The sequence below is a fragment of the Rhinolophus hipposideros genome (genome assembly GCF_964194185.1).
Source record: "Rhinolophus hipposideros genome assembly, chromosome: 12".
Classification (NCBI taxonomy): domain Eukaryota; kingdom Metazoa; phylum Chordata; class Mammalia; order Chiroptera; family Rhinolophidae; genus Rhinolophus; species Rhinolophus hipposideros.
Window position 1 is genome coordinate 28,694,996 of NC_138058.1, and position 22,160 is coordinate 28,717,155.

Consider the following 22,160-nt stretch of genomic DNA (forward strand, 5'->3'; position numbering starts at 1 on the left):
AATTTTGTTTTTGAAACTAATAAGTAAAAATCTGGGCTTGTATTTTGCCTATCTTTCCCCCCATTTTTCAAGTGATTAATTTTTACTGTATTTTACAAAAGTGTCTCTTAGCGACGAACTGTAAAAATAATCTTTCCCACGGATAATGTTCACCAGGGAAGCTGCTCTTTTGGAAGAGGCTCATTTTGAGGGGTACAATGGCAGGGCAGTTGGAACCAGGGGCCTGGAATGAGATTCTGTGAAAGTAAAAACCTGAACAAAGCTTTAGTCACGCACATTTTTTTCCTAAAGACGCTCAACTTGTATTTGGAATGTTGCACACATACAAAGTTAGGAAAAGGAGCGCCGCGCCTCGTTGCAAACGCCTCCCTAACGTAGTCCTTAAGCTCTTTAAATCACTGCCTGTGAGAGCGGAAGGAAAAGAAAAGGGGCGGGCCCCGCAGCGTGAGGTCATCATAGGGCGCCGCTCACGCCGTGGGCGGAGTCGGCGCCTCACGGGCGGAGTCGGCGCCTCACCGACGTCACCGCCGGCCGCCTGCTTTCCGGGAGACGGGAGTGGAAAGGCAGCGAGGTATTTTCCAAAGCCGGGGTTTGACTTTTTCTCACGCTTCTGCAGAAGTCCGCTTTCCTTGTGATGGGGTCCCGCTGTCGTTGTCTGGCCGGCTGTGAGGAGCGAGGTCGGGCCTCGTAGCCTTCCGCTTTCCCCCGGAGCGTTGGGGCCCGCCTGGGTGCAGGACCCGCCCTTCTCTTGCCCTGGGGCTGTTGCAGGCGTGGGCTTCCCTGGCCGGGCACCTCACGTCTCTCTTAGTCTGGCCTGGGCCGCTTTTTCGTCGCTCTTTAGTTCCGCCTCTCAAGTACTGGCAGGCGGAGAATTTAACAACACATGTCTTTACAATTACTTTTCAGCTTTTAAGCCATGTTTAACACGGAAGGCCCAAGGGGAAGATGTAGAAGAGGGACGTTCCTATGTCATCCACTTTTATCAATGACATTCATGATCACGAGCTTCCTGCCGTTGCTATATTAGCCCGCCTGAGATGGTGGGCCGATTTCGACCTTCAGTCGCAATCTGTAGTGGATAATCTCAAGAACGTAGTTTTTTTTTTTTAAATTAAATTTATTGGGGTGACAATTGTTAGTACATTTACATAGATTTCAGGTGTGCAATTCTGTATTACATCGTCTATAAATCCCATTGTGTGTTCACCACCCAGAGTCAGTTCTCCTTCCATCACCATATATTTGATCCCCCTTTACCCTCATCACCCACCCAAGAACGTAGTTTTACTTTATGGCCCAGGAAAGTTTACTTTATGGCCCAGCGTGATTCAAACTGCTGTTTGAAGAGCTCTTTAATGTCTTCCTGTTTGTTGACTGCAATTCAGCTTGGCTTGGTAAAGGTGCATCTGCCCCAGTGAATGTTTGCTACCCACTTGTTAACATTTGGACTATGTGACTGTCAGAACTGACTGAGACTTAACCCTATGTTGACGTTGGATCTGAAAATAGCCAGATAATCGCTACTGAAATTCATAGAACTGTTTGTGATTGGTTGAAATGATAGTACTCGTTGAAAGATAAAATAATGACAGCATGACCCATGGTTTTTTTTTTTCTCTTCCATTTTCTTAAATGATTTTTAAAATATTTCAATTACAATATTAGTTTCAGTTGTACAACATAGTGCTTAGACATTTATATAATTTACAAAGTGATCACGCTGGATAAATCTGTTACCCATCTGACACAATACGTAGTTATTAAAATATTACCGACTGTATTCCTTATGCTAGTCTTTACATCCCCATGACTATTTTGTAACTACCAATTTGTATTTCTTAATCCCTTCTCCTTTTTCATTCACCCCTAATCCCCCTCTCGGCTGGCAACCATCAAAGTGTTCTCTGTATCTGGACATTTGGACAATGGTTTTTCAAAATAATCACAAAAAATTTTTCAGTCAAAAGATGTTACAGTTTCCTGCAAACAGCTGTGTTGTATATATTAAAATTCAGAGGTGATAGTTTCTCAACTGCTGTTAACTTTTTAAATGACTCTTAACATGTGTTATCTCAGCTACTCTTTCCAAATAGTTGACCCATCAAGTATGGCTCTAAATAGTTCACATTGGATTAGGGTATTTGATCATTTTATTATTAATGTATTGAGTGCTAATTGAGCCAGTCACTGTTCCAATAGCTTTACCTGTGTTATTATTATTTTTTAATTTAATTTTTTTATTGGGAATATTGGGGAAGAGTGTGTTTCTCCAGGGCCCATAAGCTCCAAGTCGTTGTCCTTCAATCTAGTTGTGGAGGGCGCAGCCCACCATCCCATGGGGGAATTGAACTTGCAACCTTTTTGTTAAGAGCTTGTGCTCTAACCAAGTGAGCCATCCGGCCACCTCTGTATTATTCATTTAATGTCAAAAGAGTCCTAGGTACTGTTATAATTATTTTAGAGATGAGAAAATATAATAAATCCCATGGTTTTTGGAAAGTAATTTTGCTGCTTTATATTTACAATTTGGAAAACACTTCAAATTAAACATTAGAATTAAACGATAGAAGTAAATTCAGTATAATCTGATGTAATTATTCATCTCAATCTTGAGCAATGATTACAAGTTATATTTTATTCTATCATCAGACTTTGGGATAAATTTGTTTTTAGAGGTTAACATCTTTACATCGAGGAAATCTATCTTTTCTCAGAGATTTTGCTGTAAGTCTGAAGGAGAATTACAGGTGAGACTAATGTGGACTGTCTGCCAAAGACAGCAGTGTTTACTGAGAGATTGTTATTGTTGTATGTACGTTTCAGTATTCTATTCTAAGATACTGCAGTGCAAAAAAAGGCATTACAATAATAGCATTCTGGTTGCAACATCTGCAGATGTCTCTCTAGTTCCAAAAAAAATTATATGTTGGATTTGTTATCTAGCTTAGTACATAATTATGTGTAACTCTACTTGGCATAGGGATGGAAACAGCCCCAGAACGTACATTATCATAGGTTTTTCTATTTGATCCATGTGGTGACTCTAATATTTATGTCTAAACTAATCCGATATTAAGATTCTCCAAAATTTGGTTCCAGTTTACTTTCATTGGTTTTAGTCAGTTAACAAATAGTTAACTAAGTAACTAATATGTTGTAAGATATTGTGTTAGTCGTGTGAAGATACAAATGTCATGCAACATTAATCTTGCCTTGAAGGAATAGACTAGTGGGTAAATAGCCAGTGGAAAGTTCTGAACAGAGGAATGATATGATCTGATTCAGATTTTTAACAGGTCATTCTGGCTGCCTGAAGAACAGATTGTTGGAGATAGGGTAGTTTCGTGAAAGCCAGGACACTTACTAGGAAGTTGTTGTGACAATTCAGATGGGATGATAGTGGCTTCACCGGGTGGAAAGAAGTGAATGTGGTGATTTAGCAGTTCAGTTTTGGATGTATTTTGAAGGTAAAGTTAACAGATTTGCTTATGGATTGAATGTGGATTGTAAGGGTTAAGATGATTGTCAAGTTTGGGGCCTGAGCAACCAGAAGGGTGAAATTGTCATTAACTGAGAAGGGGAAAACTATGGGAGGAACAGACTTGTGGGGGAAGATTAGAAGTTCAGTTCTGACATGTTAACTTTGAGATGTTTGTTAGTCATCCAAGTGGAGATGTTGAGTAGGCAGTTGAGTCTGTTAAGTCTGGAATTCTGTGGGGACGTCATTGCTGGGAAAGAACATTTGGGAGTTGTCAGTGAAAAGATGGTATTTAAAATCTCAAAACTGGGGGAAGTCACCAAAAGAGTGAATGTAAACAGAAAAGAGAAGCAGTAGGAGACCTGAGTCCTTAGCCATCATAGGTTTGGGGAGATGAAGAACCAGCAAAAAAGACGTAAGGAACAGCTAGTAAGGAACAAGGACAATTTTGAGACTCTAAAGTGGAATTCATGGTGAGGTGGTGTGTTCTATTTTGTCACATACAGTTGATAGATCAAGTAAAATAAGGATTGACACCCTGGGATTTATCAAGATACACAAGAAGGAGTATTATTGATGGATACACTAGTATGATAACTATATCTGGAAAACCTTGGGAGCAAAGAAGAAGAAGAGACTACTTTTGTTTGGATGATATGGGAGCTTTTATGGAGGAGGGGGCATTTGATGTGGATTTAAAGGATTAACAAGTTTCACTAGGACCAAAATGCAGGGGAGAAGGGTGGGGAGGGGTATTTCAATCAGAGGAAAAAGCCTCACTTCTCTCCCAGTAAGTTGTTTTAAAGATGATTTTGCATGTCCTTATCTTCCCTCTGTGCCCACCATCCAGTTCCTCCTGGGTAACCATTCTTGTTCCAGGCCTATTGAACACTGCTGAAGACATTCACAGAAGACACAAATTATTGCTACCCAGTCTCAGTTGGGTCATCTCTCAGTTGCCTGACCTTAATTGGGTCCTCGCTTGGTTGCCTGATAATTCCTGAACTTATCCCTACTCTCTTCCTTTTTCCATGGAGAAGGCTGATAGGAGAAAAACTGATTCATTTGAAATATGATGTTGGAGGAGAGCTCTATGGATCCTTTGGACCGCCAGGAAGACAAACAAGTGGGTCCTAGAGCAAATTAAGTGTGAAACATCATTGGAGGCAAAAATGAGAAAACTGAAGCTGTCCTACTTTAGGAACATCATGAGAATGCAGGGTTCTTTGGAAGAGACAATAATGTTGGGAAAAACAGGAGGCAGCAGGAAAAGAGCAAATATGAGATGGAATTACTCCATAAAAGAAGCCATAGGCATGAGTCCACGGGAGCTGAGCCCGGCACTTGAGGACAGGACAGTGTGCGCATCACTCATTCATAGGGTCTTTAGGAGTTGGAGCCTTTAAGGAAACTTAACACGCATATACAAGTACGCCTCCACACTCATACATCTTTTTTCTTTAAAACAAATGGGATGCATTATGTATGGTGTTCTTCAATTTTTGTTCACTTTAATATATCCTAGGAATCTAAGCTCTACTTCATACTTATTCACTGCTGTAGAGTTTTTTATTGAATGAGTATTTAACTAGTCCTTGTTAATGGACACATAGGTTTCCTGCTTTAAAGTTTCAATGTTTTAAAGAGTGTTGCAGTGGATGTCGTTGAACATTGTCTTGTATGAAAATACACATTTCGAGAAGTAAAATTTCTGGGTCAAAGAATTTGTACATTTATAATTTTGAAGCATAGTGTCAAATTGCCCCACAAAAATGCTTACTTTACTCTCAGTTAATAGTGAATGAGAGGCTGTTTCTCCTCACCTTTGCCCATACTAGGTACTATCAATCTTTTTAATTTTTGCTTGTTTGACATGAAAAATGGCATCTTGTTTCATTGATTTATGTTTCTTTAATTATGAATAAGATCGAGTAACTTTATGCTTATTGGACATCTGGATTCCTTTATTTGTGAACTGCAGATTTGCTTTGTTCATTTTTATTTTGGGTTGTATGGTGTTTTTTTAATTTGTTTGTTTTTTGTTAAATTGATTTTAGAAGCTCCTTTTATCTGTCTTTATGTTGCATGTATTTTTCCCTAGTTTTTCTCTTGACTTTAAACTTGGTTTGTTAATTTTCTCATGCATACATCTTTATAAGGGCCAGGTAAAGATACAAGACATCACCACTTTTCTTTTTAAGAAGGAAATTTGTTACATTCTTAATTAGACACCCTTGAATGTCAGACTTTGTTGGAAATGTTAGTAACACAAACTTCATTTGAAGTCATAGGCTCTGTCTTGTTTTCATGAATTTTTAGCAGTTGTCACCAAATTGGTAGTACCCAGTAACCTTCCCACTCACCCCCAATTATATTTGGAATGAGATAAGATATAATAGAACTGCTTAAGTATTCTAGACTATACTTTTATTGAGTTTTTCCCCAATTTATGAGCTGAGTTATATTCTAAAAGTTAATTTGTGAGTTAGCTATCTAATTTCACTATAGAAACAATATACATAGATTTTTAAAAATCTTTGCTCTCAAAGTGTAATTAATCCATGAAGACTAACTTTGCTTTTTAAAAGCAAATTCAAGATGTTATATAATTTTACCCCTATGTATTTTAGTATTCATCTTTAAATTATAGTGATATTTTCAGACGTAACTATAATGCTATTTTCATAGATGACAAAATTATCAGTAATTTCTTGGTGTTATCTAATACCCAATCCATATTCAGATTTTTTTTTTTCTCAAAAGTATCTTTTTGCACTTGTGTATTTTACCAAGGTCTCTACATTACATTTGGTTGTTACATCTTGTATGTCTCCTTAATCTCTTCTTCATCTACCTCTTCTCCCTTTTTACAATTTTTTTTCTTCATGCCATTTACTTGTTACAGAAGCAGGCTAATTGTCCTACAGAGTATTTCTCATTCTAGATTTATCTGTTTGCTTTCTGGCGGTGTTAACTTGTTTCTCTATCCTCCATATTTCCTGTGGAATGGAAGTTAGCTCTAAAAGCTCAATTAGATTCAGATTCAGCTTTTTAGGGGAGTTGGAAATGCTACACAGATGGTGTTGGGTACATCATATTGCTTCACACGAGGAGGTTCATAACATGTGTTTGCCCAACATGTAGTGATTGAAGATAGAGTAGAACCATGTATTCAGGTGTTGTCAGTCTCACCCCTCTTAAAACTTCCCTATCATACTTTTATCTGTTTGTGATCTTTGCCTAAATCTATAATTTCATTGGGGTTGCAAAACGACATTTTGAAAAAAAAGTGTCATTTCTTCCACATCTGTGAGCTGCAATTTGAAGTCTAATTTTGTTACTTGGGAACCTGACAATCAAGAATAACAAAGCTGTTGTAGGAAAATGCTGTCCGAACGTCCTGGGATCCCAGGAGTGCACCTTTCTTTGCTGTGGTGCTGGTCGCTTAAAGGAGAGTCATGGTCTTCGTGATGGGCCGTCCTGGCTAGGCGGCAGTCCCCAGATATTTAGAGAAAAACATTCTAGCTGTTGGCTGTAAAGGCAGATATGATTAACATCCACAATCAGTTGACTTTGAATTACGGAGATTATTCTAGATAAACTGGGTGGGTGGGACTGATGCAATCAGTTGAAAGGCTTTAGAAGCTGAGCTGAGACTTCCCTGACACGAGACATTTCAGCTCTGAAAAGCAGCTTCAGCTGGTAGCCAGGAGTTTTCCAGCATGCCCTTCCTTCAAGGCCCGCCTTGCAGATTTCAGAATTACTTTGCCAGCAAGTGTGTGAAACAGTTTCTGGTAATCTCTTCATACATACTTCCTGCTGGTTCTGCTGCTCTGGTTGAACCCTGGCTGGTACCCAGAGCAACTCCTCTGACTCTCCTGTTCTCTGACAAAATGGGGTGAGGAGCGGTTGTGCGAGTCAGAGGACCTACTTTGTTTAGGGTAACCATATCATGGATTGCCCAGACTGGGAATTCTGGGAGAGAAATGGGGAGCTGAGCAGAGGGCAGGCTAAAACAACAGGTTTAAACGGGGGCTGTCCTGGGCAAATTGAGACAGAATCATTCTGTGTGTCAGCCACTGGTGTGTCACCAGTATAACGCAGCTCCCTCAAGGAGCGGACAGTCAAGTAGATCAGCAGATGGTACCAGATAGTGTTTTAAGTGACACGGCAGCTTGTAGTTGCGTTTATTCAGACAGATGGGAGGGTGGTACTCAGAGGGCGAAAGATTAGAGCATGGCACATTTGGAAAACTGCCGTCACAGCTATAACCTCAGGATTGGAAGAGGGGAGCCATGAAAGCTAAGGTTCATCAGACAAGCAAGGGCCACGTCATAAGGGCCTGGCACCCATCCTATAAGGGGTTTGGAAATCATATTCAAAGTGGTGAGGAACGATTGCAGCATTTTATGCAGGGCTGTACCATGGCCAGACTATATAGAAAAATCATATTTTGTAGCATTCTAAAATTGAGAATGGAGAAAAATTGACAGTAGGAAGACTGCTCTCGAAATAATCTAGTCAGTGAGAAGGGGGGAAGCTTGTGGTGTAACGAGATAGGCAGCCATACTGACAAGAATAATTGGATTTGGGGTCTGAGGAAGGAGTGGGGTTACTCCCAGGTTCCTGGCTGGACTGACCTCCCTGAAGTAGAGAATTGAAGGGAGGAGGTAGGGGCATGACTTCAGTTCTGTGTGTGATGCTGTGCACCCCTCTTTTCCTCCTGTGGGTACTCTGGCTTCCATACCAGTGAGAGGAGCGGAGCGGAAATAACACCCTGTAGGGATTACTGGGCAGGGTTTCCACACCTCTGCCCCTTAGTTTCAGTCAGATCTTCCTGAAGGATGAAGAGAAGCACATTTTCTCCTGCCCTCTTCCATGTTTCCACCTCTGCAGCTTTAGAAGGAGTAGGTTGGAGAGGTGAGGGATACCTATAGAACCCCTGAAGGGAGTGAGAAGCAAAGGTGGGTGAGTTCTTTTCTATTTTCTCTTCTTTGGACATTTTACCGTGTACTACCTTGGGCACATTATTGGAACTCACTGTGGCTCGGTTTCTTGTTTGTAGGAATAGGAGAGTTAATTTGTGTGGTGTGCTAAAATAGCACCTGGCTCTAGGTGGTGATGTTCCAATGCTCATACCAGACATTCGCTGGTTCACCCTGGGGTCCCAGTAACAAAGGGAACTGAGGGAAGTTGCTGCAGCTCCCTCCCAAACCTTTTCCTGAAGAAAGAACCAATATTCGGGAACTGTGTATATAAAATGTTAGAAGAAATCATTTGAATTAGGGGGGATTTTCTGATAATGGAAGAATCTGTATATTTTAGTCTGCCTTTCCTTTATTTTTTCGTTAGGTAAATGGCAAGCGGTTCAGTTCAGAGTTAATGAAGGTAATTATTCTTACTTACTGCCTCACTGTCAGTGTTCACCCTAACCCATTTTAACAATAAATAACTACTTCTTTATTGGAGCTTAGGGACAGGGAATAATTGTAGGAAAAATCCCCATTATGATTCTAGAGAGGGAAAATATTTTCTAATAGAAAAATTGGATGAAAAAATTTACATTTAAATAAAGGTCTTTTTGTGTTTTTTATACTTGCAGTATTTGGTAAAAGCCAAAGTACTAAAATATGCCATTTTAAATTTCATGATTATTTTTATTACAAATTTAATACATGCTTTTTGAAATAAGACTTAATAAAGAATAAAGAGTTTAAGAAATGAGTCTGCTTTCATCCGACTCCCTAATTCCTGCCCCTTCTCAGAGAGAATGTCTATTTTTTGTGTCTCTTTCCAGATCTTGTTCTACATATCTACAGATACAGGTTTTAAAAAAACAAATGGCAAATGTTACACACGTTGTGTTATGTACAATATTCTATGACTTTTTCTCAGCTGTTTCCCAATTGATGAATGATTAGATTATTTCTAGTATTTTGTTATACTCGTAGTTTATTTTTTCACCATGTTTATTGACTGCCGGGTAGTGCTAGGGAACAAAACGCAAACATTCCTGCTCTCATCGGGTAGTTATCTTTGGAGGTGGACAGACAATAAACGAATGAAATAAATTATGTCAGATGCTATTGAGGGTTGTAAGGTAGAGAAAGAGGTGGGGAGTGCAGGGTGTGATGGGCAGGGTGGGCATTTTAAAATAGGGTGGTCAGGAAAGGTTTACCAGTAGATGACAAGTAAAGATCTGGCAGGTAAAGTAATAAGCTCTGAGGCTATTGGGGTGGGGCGGGTACATTAGTACAAAGGCCCTGAGGAAGGGGCACACCTCTGCCTCTGTGATGTGAGCGGAGCAGATGCCTTTGAGCCAGGAGGGACTGAGCCAGGGGAAGAGTGGGAGGCAACAAAGAGGGCAGGTTGTGGTGGGTTCAGAGGGCATTGTAAAGACTGTCTTTTACTCTGTATGAGGGGGCAAGCCTTTGGAAGTTTCCTAGTGAAGGTATGACATAATCTGACTTAGATTTTGAATAATCACTCATTTTCTTTCTAATAAATCTGGTCAGAAACAAAGGAGGCCTTTTAGGAGGCTATTGTAGCAATAGAGGCAAGGCACAAAGATGGCTTGGACTGGCTAGGACCAGGGTGGCAGCTGCAGAGGTGATAGGATGAAGTTCGATACTGAATATGTTGTAAAGATAGGGTGAGAGAGGAGTCAAGGACCACTCCGACATTTTAGGGCTGAACAACTGGAAAGGCGGAGTTAACCATGAAATGAGATGGGGAAGATTGCAGCCAGCAAGATTAGGAATTTGGCTTGGGGCACTTTCTGCTAGAGAATCTATTAATGTTCAATCACAGGTATTGAGCACAGGGTTGGAAACATAAATTTGGAGTTCAGTCGGGTGGGCAGGGCTGGGATACAAACTTGGAGATACAAACTCAGTTTATTATAATTTCAAGCACTGAGCTTACCTAGGGAGTAAATTAGAAGAAAAGAGAATCAAGGACAGACAGCCCTTGGAGCATTTCAGGGGTAAGAGGCTGAGGATGTGAGAAGGATGCAGCGCAGGGGACCAAGACATCGTCTGGTGAGGTGGGAGGGAAACGAAGAAAATGTGATGCCCTAGAAACCAAAGGAAGGGAGTCAAGGGTGTTAGATGATGAGAACTGAAACTTGACCATTGAATTGAATGATGTGGCTGTAGGTGACCTTGAAAAGAGCAATTTTGAGTGAGAAATAGGAGGCCTTTTTGTGGTAGATTGAAGAAAGAATGGAGAGAAATTGGGACTGTTAGTGTAAGCAACTCTTGAGGAGTTTGTTCTAAAATGGGGCTTTAGCTGTAGTGGGATATGAGGTCAAGATGTTTCTTTTGTTTCTTGTCTAAGATGGAAAAATGAAATGTTTTGAGCTTTATGGATAATGCTCCAGCAGAGGGAAATATTGATGCAAGATAAAGTGGAGGAAATGCAAAGAGTTTGAGGAGTTCATTTTGATAAATTTTTATGTGTGTGTGCGATTTCTTTAGACCAGATTTTAAGAGGATTTCCTGAGTTAAGGGGCATAAGCATTTAAAAAATCTGTACCAATTTGTATTCTATCTTTAGTGTATATACCCTTGCTAGCATTGAACTTTGATAATCTTTAAAATTATTGCCAATCTGATGGGTGATGTCTTCATCATTTTAATTTGTTTTATGCTTTGTAGGAACTCTGTATAATCTAACTAAGCCTTTGTTATATTTTGGCAAATAGTTTCTCCCAGGCTGTTTCTTTTAACTTTGCTTATGCTATACTTTTACTATATAGATTTTTTTTTCCAGTTTTTATGTAAAGTCTGTCAGCCATTTCCTTTTATAGCATTTGGGTTTCATTTTGGGTTATATAAATATTTTATATAATCTTTTAATATGTTTATTCTTTTAAATTCATCTGGAGCTTTTGTGTATGTTATGAAATAGGTATCGTAAGTTTTCCATCTTTTTCTGTGTTCTTAACCAGTTAAATACCATAGGAATTAACTATTTGTTGGGTTTGGAAGAAATGACCTATAATATCTTCTAGGCTTGGCTATTTTTGGAGGATAGATGTTTTGATTTATTTTCAGTTTTTCCCCCCTGTGGTAATAATGTATTTATTTGGTTTGTGTACTTCTTTTTAGATTAGTTTTGATAATTGATTTTTTCCCCCAGCACCGTATTCTTTTTATCCATATTTTCAAATTTATTGATTTAAGATTTTACATAACGAGAAGAAATAATGAGTCTATATTTGCACTATGTCCCTTGTACTTGCACCTTTATCTGGGCAGCAGATGCTGGAGCAGTCTTTTCACAGCTCTAGAAATTGGGTTAGCTGTTTTCAGCCTGCATGGCCCAGCTCTTACTGCCCTTCATTTTTGGGTTATTTATTTCTAGATTCTCCTCTTTCGTTTGTAAGGGATTGCAGGCTCCTTGGCTGTGTGTCTTATTGGTCTGATCCTGTTTGCTCTTTAGCTTACAAAAATTTCTGCTGTTGAGATCTACCGATGGGTATGTGCCCCTCTTGGTTTCCAGCATTACTATGGACTTATTTTTACATTTCTTCTGTCATTTTTGGAGAGACTTTTGGGAAGGATGGGAGGCAAATACGGATTTCCAGTCAGCCTTTTGAAATAAGAAGTCACCATTCTTTCCTGTGTGGTTTTCTTTTATTCCAGTTCTTTGTTTAATTGCTAGTTGCACAGTAGTTGGATAGTGACTTTGCAGCATGAGTAGTGATAGTCAGGTGGACTTCACTTTTTTTTTTTTTTTTAAATGAACCCAGATGTCTTAGTGGAATACGGATACTCATTGAATAGAAATGTTGATGTATTGTGACTAAATATTCAAATAGTACTTTTTAAACTTCAATGACATAGTCATAACATTTAGAATTACAAGGGTCTTTACAGATCATTAGATCAACTGCCTGATTTTATGGAAGAGATATTTGAGGCTCAGGGAGAGTCAGTGATTTATCTCAGGTGACAAAGTCAGTGATCGAGCAAGATGCAAAGCCCAAGTCTTTTTCCTTCAATTTTGTTGTGCTATTTGCTATGTTACACTTTCCTGCTGTTCTCCTTAATTATGTAATGAAATAGTTATTTTCAGCTATTAAAAACTTTTTTAAACCTAAAGATGGTACATATGGCTTAGAATTGCTTCTGAAATTTGGTCTTAGATACCATAAGAAATACATTGATATGGATTTTGCTTTTTCTCACGTTGGTGTTACATATTGTGATATAAATATAAATTTTAAAAGGATGGGCTGTCAAGGTATGCTCTAGCCTAAATGAAAACCATATAGTTTATTTCTCCCAAGTTTCTTCTTTTCTGTTTTATGTGATTTGTTGACTTTGAATTTTATTAATATTTTAAATAAGCTTAAGGAATACATATATAAATATAAATGTAGGCTTGAAAATGATTTTAGTGATAAATTATCACGAGATATTTTAGAATCTAGGATTTCCCATTTTTTAATTTAATATACCATGCTGCTAGATCAACACCTAAATTTAGAAGGGCTAAAATATAAGTTTTTCAAAAAGAAGAGCTTTGCTTATCATTTTTTTTTCCAGCAAGCATTAGGGGATATACTTATCACACTTTCATTGCTTTGCTTGGTCTTTAACTTCAACAGAAAGTTTTTTAAATGTCGGATTTTGATTGTTGATACTCCATGTTTGGTAGTCATGTCTTTAGTTCTTGAAAAGCATGGAGGGTTTGATGTGTGTAGTGTTAGTGAACTTGGGTAGCTCTGTCTCCCCAACCCCCCCCATTGTCCCCAAGCAACTTAAGAAGAGGGCAAGTTTGAATGTAGTTGCTCTAGAATTATATTCTAAGAGTTGTTTAATTATTTTTAGGTTTTAACTCTTTTAACGCTTTTGAAATATATGATATGACCTATTGAATTTTTTTTTTGTAAACTAAAGAGCCGTCTGTCTCCAGTATGAATTCTAAGAATTTACTTTTTTTCCAGTTGTTCATAATGGCAGCAGAGGAAATTAATGAAGACTATCCAACAGAAATTCATGAGTATTTATCAACATTTGAGAATTCTATTGGTGCTGTAGATGAGATGCTGAAGACCATGATGTCTGTTTCTAGAAATGAGTTGTTGCAGAAGGTACTTTAAAAACGTAATTTCTAAAAATGAAATTCATAAAACCAAGTGCTGTGGTAGGAAACATAGAAGAAGTAGATTAATGATATATACTCCTTTCCCCTTTTATTTAAATTTTATAAGTGTGTAGGTATTTTTAGGGGAAAAATACAAAACAATTTTAGGAAATACCTCTTAACTATATTTTTATTTTGACTGTGTTTGGTTTTGAAAAAAAAAGGAGCACTCACAGTATTCTTTTTGACAGACTCTATCATTGGCCTTTTAAGTATTACAATGATGTTATCAGGGTTTCTGGAAAGCCTATAGGACAAAAAGAGTAAATTGACTTTGACAGTCGAAAACAAATCTCATTATGTTTCTTCTGTCTTTGGTAGTGCCTAAGCATTTTAGCCTGCTTCTTATACATAAATGCATCGTGTACCATGTTTATATTGATAAATTACTTTTGACGTACAAAGCCCAGATCGTAACTCCTGAAATTAAGATAATTCAAAAGAATGTTTCTTGGATTATACACATTCCTCGTCTAACTAAAGATGGTACCCTGAATTGAAAATTTGTGGGTAAAAATCACTGGTTAACAAAACTTCTTTTGCAAATTATTTCCAGATTATTTGGTTATTGGATTATAGGAAGTGAAAAAAACATTTCTTTGATACATTGAGCCTGGTGAAAGTTTAAAATATTATGTGATGGTGCTGAAAGTTTTTATTTCTTTCTCTCTTTTAATAGTTGGACCCACTTGAACAAGCAAAAGTGGATTTAGTTTCTGCTTACACATTAAATTCAATGTTCTGGGGTATGTATATCACTTTGGAGTTAATTAGAAAGCAAATTATTTATTGTGTCAAAGATGATTTATTTTTTTAAATGCTAGCCATTTATATACAATTATACTTTATGACAACTTTAATAGTGAGATATTTATTTCTCTTAAATCAGAATACCACATACCTGTGAGCCACACATACATTTATTATTACATAGCAGTTGAATAATTTAAGATTTAATCTATCTCTTGTGTGACTTTTTCAGTGAGTAACTAGAGTGTCTTTAATGAATGTTCTTAATTAACATACACACCATTTTATTTCATGAACTCTTTCTCTTGTAGTTTATTTGGCAACTCAGGGAGTTAATCCTAAGGAACATCCAGTGAAGCAGGAATTGGTAAGATTACAGTGGATTTCGTTTTACTTTGCATGTTTGTTTGTTGTAGTAGAAGTTCGTCACGGTGCCTTTATCACACTAATTGTGGAGGACAAAATTATTTAGAGTTGAAATTATCAAAGTGAGTCAGATTTCATCATGTGTTTAGTTTTTCTTTTTCTTACCTTTGTCAGAGAATTGGTGTTCCATATGGAATACCAATTATATAAATCTCTGGTTGGAAAAATGTTACGATTCTAGTAATTATTTATAACTTCCATATTATTTTTCCTATAAATTCTTGAAATCCTGTTCATCTCTACAACTGCCTTTAACAAAAAAAAAAAAACACAAAAAACTCTTACACAATTCTTAAAAGTATATTTTAGTTGATTTACTAGCAAAGACGGGAAAGTTTCTCCCCCACCTTTTCAATTCTTCCATTAATTCATTTTCTCAGCAGTAAAGAATCCAGTTCAGCAACAAAGCTAAAAGCTTTTTTGGCACCAGTTGTATGTGTACTGTCCAGTAATTCCGCATTAGTGACATATTTACAATCTGTAATAAATCTTCGAGGTTTGTCTTTGTATTCCATTTAGATGTATAAGTACAGTATATAAGGTCTGGTATCTTAGAGATTTGCTGACTTCAAAAATTAAATTAAATCATTCAATTTGGAAGAGAAAAAAATAGAAATCAAACTTATGGTAACCTCCTCGACCTGGCTTTATGAATAAGAATATTAATATATTTGTTTGTGTTTATAAAATATAAGGTAAATATATATGTGAAATATACTTGACACTGTATTATTGTTCTCAAGTCTTATGTTACATACAATTTAGGAAGTACTTGGTCATTTATTTTTAAAAAAATGAGTAAACCAGATCTGTTTTCTTCATTTTGTTAATGTGTGGACTAAGACATTTTCTTCTTTTAAAGTTCTTGGGGGAAAAATACATTTATTTTTAAATACAGAAATTGTGAAGAATACTTAAAACAAAAGTATAAAACAATATAATACACAGATTTTGATTTGAGCAGTGATACTGACTTTAAATCCTAAGAAGTATGCATTGTGTCATGTTTTCAACTTTCTAATACGTATGGACTTTACATTTATAAAATTTCTTTTTTCCTTTAACACAAAGTTATTTGGAGTATTTTAATAGTTGGTTTTGTCTTTGGAAAAGGATAAAATCAACTGTCTTCTTTCTCCCTCAGAACTTATTTTATGGAGGAGTACATTCATATTCTGGACAAGGGTTGACAAATAGAAAGCATACATAAACCTATTCTCATTTTCTGATCTTGTGACAGACATCACTAATTGATCACAGAGTTAGTGTGTGAGAGATACATCGTGAATAGGGAAAGGCATGGAAAATAGTCAATTTATTCATACAAATATTTGAGTGTCTGTTAGGAGCCAGGCATTTCCAAGTGAGGTGATTCCTCAGTAAATAAAGGCGATAAATATCCCTGCCCTGTGGCAGACCCCAGGCTATCTAGTGGAGGGAGACAAATGATTAATATAAACAAACAAATGATTCATCTATGAACATATAGTATGTTAGAAAGTATATGTTACGGGAAAAAAATGTAAACATAGCACATGGTGGGGGGATTGGAGTGCTTGGATAGGATGCCATGTTAAATGGTAATGGCAGGGCCTGTTCACAGGGTTCACAGTTGAACTGACTGGAAGGAGTGGGGAGTGGCTATGGATCTTGGACAAAGGTCATTCGAGGCAGGTGTGGAGTGGGTGTGTGTTGTGAGGACTGGCTTTTGCTCTGGGAGAAATGGGTGGCCTTGAGAGGGTTTTGAGCAGGGTTGTCAGTCTTTTACGATAAAAGACTTTTAAGGTTCTGCAATTTTTGTGTTTGTTTATATAGCTATTTTGATTATTTTAATGAAACTTGCTTTTAAGCAGTGATCAATCATTTACTGTACTATTTTATGGCTCTCATCACCTTTATTTCTCCAATTGAAGTATAGAATAGCTCTTTATTCTGATTAATGGTCTCAGAAGATTTTAATGGTACGGCAACCTATTATGCTTCTCACCTTGTTAAGCCTGATTAGAACTGTATGTGTCATTAGGAAATATGTGCTTATCAATCATGGTTATGAAACTGAATAAAAGATCTTGTATTTTCATTCTGCTTATTTTAATTGTGACACTAGAAGGTAACATAAAATAAATAAATCCTGCCTCATCCATTTCCTGTTTACAAAAATTTTAAGAGAGTTTAGTTTATATGTTGCAAGTATATGAGAGCTCTCTTTTAGATTGTAGACTTCAGGTAAATAAGAGTTAATATGTGGATTTAGGTTAATGCTAAATTAAAGAATGTATAACCACATATAAACAGTTCAATGTTTATCTTTGTAGTGATGTCTTAGTATAGTTCTCCCTCTTTTGAAACACTGAGAACACTTCTGAAATGACTTTTTAATGTCCGTATACCCCCAGACTATGAACTCTCGAAGGGCATGGAGCAAGTTTATCCTATTTCCTTGCATTTACTAGCTCCACTCAACAGGCAGTAAACACCTATCTATTGAGTTTAACTGAGGTATAGTATAATAAAGTCAGTGGTGGTGAGCAGCTTAATAAATCTATCGCCTTCTTTTCTGTTTTGTCTTTAAGGAAAGAATCAGAGTATACATGAACAGAGTCAAGGAAATCACAGACAAGAAAAAGGCTGGCAAGCTGGACAAAGGTGCAGCTTCAAGATTTGTGAAAAATGCCCTCTGGGAACCAAAACCTAAAAATGCATCCAAAGCTGCCAATAAAGGAAAAAGTAAAAATTAACATTTTGGTTTTGATGTGCACGTGTTCAAAAAGTACATCATTTTTATTGTTTTACACAAAAAAGGTGATGATTATGTGGCAATGAAAGGTTTAGATGTATTCCTTATTGAGTTCATATATAAAGTTTACAGTTAAATTTGTAATGCTAAATACCTTTTTCCCCCAGAAAGATTAAGTTATCTTTATTGATTTTCCTATAGAGTACTATGAAGTTTTTTAACATTGTGGTATGTTTTATATTTATAGTCTATCATGTCTCTTGACAGGACTTTTATTTTCTTATGTAGGTCAATCTTTCAAGTACCATTTTATAAGCAGCTATGAAATTTAAGTTAAATGTTCTTTGTAAACATTTGTCTATTTTAAATGAATAATGACTTTATGAAGCATGCTGTCTGAAGGCTGAAGTTATAAATACATCTGTTTTCACTGTATATAAGAAGAAATGAAATGACTGAATGTCCATTTTTTTTTTTTTTCTGTGTCGTTATTTCATGTTTTCATGATTTTGGGAATTGCTTCTTTTGATATTTGAAGTGTGAATTTAAGACTTTAAGGTTATACTTTAATTCTTGGCACTTTGCCTCTGTGTCCCATTTAAAGTAAAATATATTCTCATTAATTTTAGATGGGAAATGAGGTTGTGTATTGATGGCTGAATTTTGGCATAATGGCTATATCCTGTCAATAAAGGCTGTAAATGTTGTGGAGCTGACCTGTTTGTTTTTCTCTTTTGATTAAACTTGCCCTTGAAATTAGGAAGATAGGTTTTAGAAGTCATTAATATAGACATTCATGAGTTTTTGTTGTTGATGCTTAGTGCCCACAGTTCTCTTGGTCTCACTTTTCAGATTGTTTAATCACATGTGTTTTGAGGCTCTATCAAGTGCATACAAGCTGTTTTGGAACAACTTTCTATGTTATATGCTGCCACTTAAGCAGAGGAAAAATCCAAATGAGATTACATTGTGTTTATATTCTGATTTTTCTAATATTTGTCACAAATTCTGTGTATTAAAATTATTTTTTATGTCTAACCTATGAATTTTAATTATATTCCCTCAGTACTTTCACTCTTTGAATCCACATCATTATGTGTAGAAATGCCAAGAACAGTAAAGTACTTTAATTTTTGAAAAAGAAGTTGTTAAAATTTTCTGTGTGATTAATTCTCCATAAGTAACCTTGAATAAATGGCTTTCTTGATTTATGGTAGTGTATATTGGAAATGGTCTTAAAATGTAATGGATTTTGTGAAGCATGTTGAACTCTTTCTATGACACATGAAGAGGAAGTCACTGATAGATGTAGAAAGTCTTCTGGCTCAGATGTCAGACAGTTTTTGAAGTGGAAGAACATTTATAGTTATTTATTGTTTCTTCACCTTCATTCTCTCAAATTTTTGTTTTTTTTTTTTTAAAGTAACTATGGGAGAGTTAAAGTTATTCAAATCAAGTGTAGTGTACATGTAGCCTTATTTATTGCAAAGAAGCTTTAAATTGCATTTCTGTGTGTTTTCTAATTTCATAAATAAAAAATTAAAAATGTCATAGTTACAGAATATCATTAGCCAAATTATTGGTTTGTGAAAGTCCAACTCTATTTTGTTAAATTGGAGATTCTTAGGTAAATAAGCCTTTCACTGTTTATTAGTAGAAATAAAAAACAGTTTGAGTGTATTCCATTTTATTATATATCATTTTAAATACTTAGCACATAATAAGGAGCTGAATGGTAGTAGTGCATTGGGTTGCTTATTGTTTATTCACTTCACAAATATTTAATGACATTTATGTTGTCAAATACTGAGCTAGTTTCCAAATAAAACAACTCCAGCCTTTATTCTATTTTTATAAAGTGTTATAAAAAAAACCTTTTTGTTCAGTTCGGTTTTTCAGAGTTACTGGAAAATTTATGACAAATTGTGCTCATTAACCTTAGTTAGAACCATAGAGGGTGAGGGGTTGATCTATTTGACTACGGTGCAGTTATTAACATAGTTTGTTCCAAATGACAGTCTGCTCTAAGTTTAGATGTTAATTACACCTTTTATTAATCTCTTTGGGAATTAACAAGTTGGAGAGGTTATAGCTATAGATATTTTTAAGGTTGGAATTATAGACTATTAATCTAATACTAAATAATGAGATTTTGTCTTTTAATATTATTTTAAGTACAATTTTCTTCTTGTTCATAGTTGCAGGATGGGAATTCATTTTAGTAAAGTAGAACATGTTAAGAGGAAAATTGAAGCTTGAATTATGGTTCCTGGAATTAGGAGGTTATGGCAAATTGATTGGTTTTTAAGGTACCCTGCGGATTAAAAAATTGTTCTACTTAGCTATTAGAAATGGATTGGCATTTCTAAATAAGGCTTTGAAATTTGGCTACAAATGTAGGAAATGCTTCAAAAATGGACAGTGGATTGATACAGATACTTTTTTCTTGAGTAAGTCATTGAAGAAAAAGATGCTTTAAGAATCACTGAGTTATGATACAGTTAAACTATAATTTTATGCAAAAAATTATCAGAAATTCTGGCTTTACAAAGTGACATTACCTGAGAAAGATTTGAACAGTAATTCTGACCCCCATGTAATAGCTAAAGTTTAGTATATAAAGAGAAGAAAAAGAAACGCTGGCATCTCATTTTCTCCCTTCAGAGCATAATTAGTAAACTTGCTCAGATAAATTCAGCAGCTCTTTTACCAAATGACCTTGGTAGCAACCTATTTTATATAAATGTGATCTGAATGTACTTTACTGAAAAAAAAAATCCTTTCCCCTGTATTATGGTCTAAAAATCTTTAGTTTTGGAAATCTAAACCATATTTTGTTTATTTTATGTATTAGCATTTTATAGTTGTCATTATCAATTATGTTAGGGGGAAAGTGTATAGGGCTTTCTAATAGAATTTTGTAGATTTGTTCTGCTTGATTAATTTGCTATTATATTGCCTGTGAGCAGGATTTCAAGAAAATGATTTGAATGTTTTTGTTTTGCAGATTCATTTTCTTCTCAGAGTGAGCTGTCATAGACCACTCTTTTGAGTAGCCACCCTCTGATTCAATGTGCCCTTTTAAAGTGTTTATTTTATGACGTAATTTTTAATATAGCCTGGAATATTAGTAAAACTATCCAGAAAAGGAGATAGTTATAGTGATATCTGCAGTTGTGGTTTAATTTTCATTCTGTGCCCCCAACCCCAACCCCACCCCAAAAGGCCAAAACCAAAACTGCCCTCGTTCTCTATTGCTCGTCTGTTCATAAAAGGTTGAAAAACGAAGCTGCCCCCGTCCCTTGAAGTTTAGCAAATGTATCATGGCAGAATAACTGCATGCAAGATGTCAATTTTGTAAAGTGATATATTTCAGACAGTATACAAAATTTGATGGTGGGAAAAATAAGACTTTATAAATGAAGCATTTAAGAGACTCTTTTTATTATTTGCTTCCAGTTTAGTGTTGCCTTTCAGGCACACCATTTCAGTTTGGCAGCTACAATAAATGACTGAAGGAAATTGAAGATGATAATTCAACATTTCAAGATGCTTCTGCTGAAATGAATGTAGTCCTACCCAGGGCTTGAATTTAAAGTTTATAGTAATACAGTATTTTAAAGCCAAGTACCTAGGAAATTCATGGTGATATGATTTGAATGAGATGATTAGGAGAAATAGAAAAGGAAACCTTCAGTTCCTTGTTATGTATGTATTACCTATTGAGAGGCTCTGTTGAAAATGTTACTGTAAAAAGCATAGGGGCTTGTTCTACACAATTTGTTAGAGTATACAATTCATCTTGGACCTTCTCCAAAAAGGTTTAGGTGTTAAAATAACGAGAATTGTTATAACAAGGAATCGCCTCTGATTTAGTGCTGTCACAGTGGATTGCCTATAGACCATGTTGTAATGTATCTGGCTGATAGTTTCATTTAGTGATCTTTGCTCCCTCAAATAATGCATTCCTTGACTGACTTAAATAGAAATCATTTGCTACCCTATTTATGACACTTTATTATTTTTCCCTTAAGAAAGAAATCATTATTAAAGGATATACCGTATGTAATAGTTTCTGAGTTTTGTGCGTTTTGATATTTGTGAGTTTTAACCTTTCTGATTCCATTTATGACTGATCTTAGAGATCCATGGAGTATATAGTATTTCGCAGTTTTGCCAAGGCACATGTTAATTCCTGCTAAATTCCATTCAGGAAGGCATTGTTCAGCTAATGATTTAGCCTGGCTAACCTCTTAGCATCCACAGTGTTTTTCCTCACTTGCCGTCTCATTCATTTATTTACTCATTCATTCAACAAATATTGATTGTGCTCCTCCTGTGTGCCAAGTTCTGTTGTAGGCATGGGAAATGCAGCACTTGCTCAAATAGTATGTAGTGATTGGAAAATATCAAACTTTATCATATGAAAAACGGCTGCATTGAGTTGAATTGTGTTTCCCCAAAATGCATACGCTGATGTCCTAACTCTCAGTACCTCGTATTGTAACCCTATTTGGAAATAAGGTCCTGCAGTTAGTGAAGGTTGGGTCATTAGGGTGGGCCCTAATCCAGTATGACAGGTGTCTTTATAAAAACGGGAAATTGGAACATAGG

General features: G+C 36.1%; 1 protein-coding gene across 4 annotated transcripts; it reads left to right on the forward strand.

Moving 5' to 3' along the window:
* The first annotated feature begins 502 nt into the window (after window positions 1-502).
* On the forward strand, window positions 503-21,607 carry C1D (C1D nuclear receptor corepressor). Of its 4 annotated transcripts, none has more exons than XM_081068819.1 (6): window positions 507-571; window positions 4,519-4,604; window positions 13,434-13,580; window positions 14,313-14,379; window positions 14,695-14,750; window positions 17,383-21,607. In XM_081068819.1, exons 2-6 carry the CDS (start codon window positions 4,551-4,553, stop codon window positions 17,545-17,547), a joined length of 489 nt encoding a protein of 162 aa, XP_080924945.1. In that variant the 5' UTR covers window positions 507-571; window positions 4,519-4,550; the 3' UTR covers window positions 17,548-21,607. The 4 variants fall into 4 exon arrangements, with proteins under 4 accessions (XP_080924947.1, XP_080924945.1, XP_080924946.1 ...); XM_081068820.1 differs by lacking the exon at window positions 4,519-4,604 and adding an exon at window positions 8,831-8,866; XM_081068821.1 differs by lacking the exon at window positions 4,519-4,604 and having other exon boundaries at window positions 503-571.
* The last annotated feature ends 553 nt before the right edge of the window (window positions 21,608-22,160 follow it).

Bases quoted from the DNA above. Each gene is read 5' to 3' on its own strand.
- C1D (XM_081068819.1), top strand. From the start codon at position 4,551: ATGATGTTGGAGGAGAGCTCTATGGATCCTTTGGACCGCCAGGAAGAC. The intron at 14,380-14,694 runs GTATGTATATCA...TTTCTCTTGTAG, and splicing joins ATTAAATTCAATGTTCTGGG to TTTATTTGGCAACTCAGGGA. The intron at 14,751-17,382 runs GTAAGATTACAG...TTTGTCTTTAAG, and splicing joins ATCCAGTGAAGCAGGAATTG to GAAAGAATCAGAGTATACAT.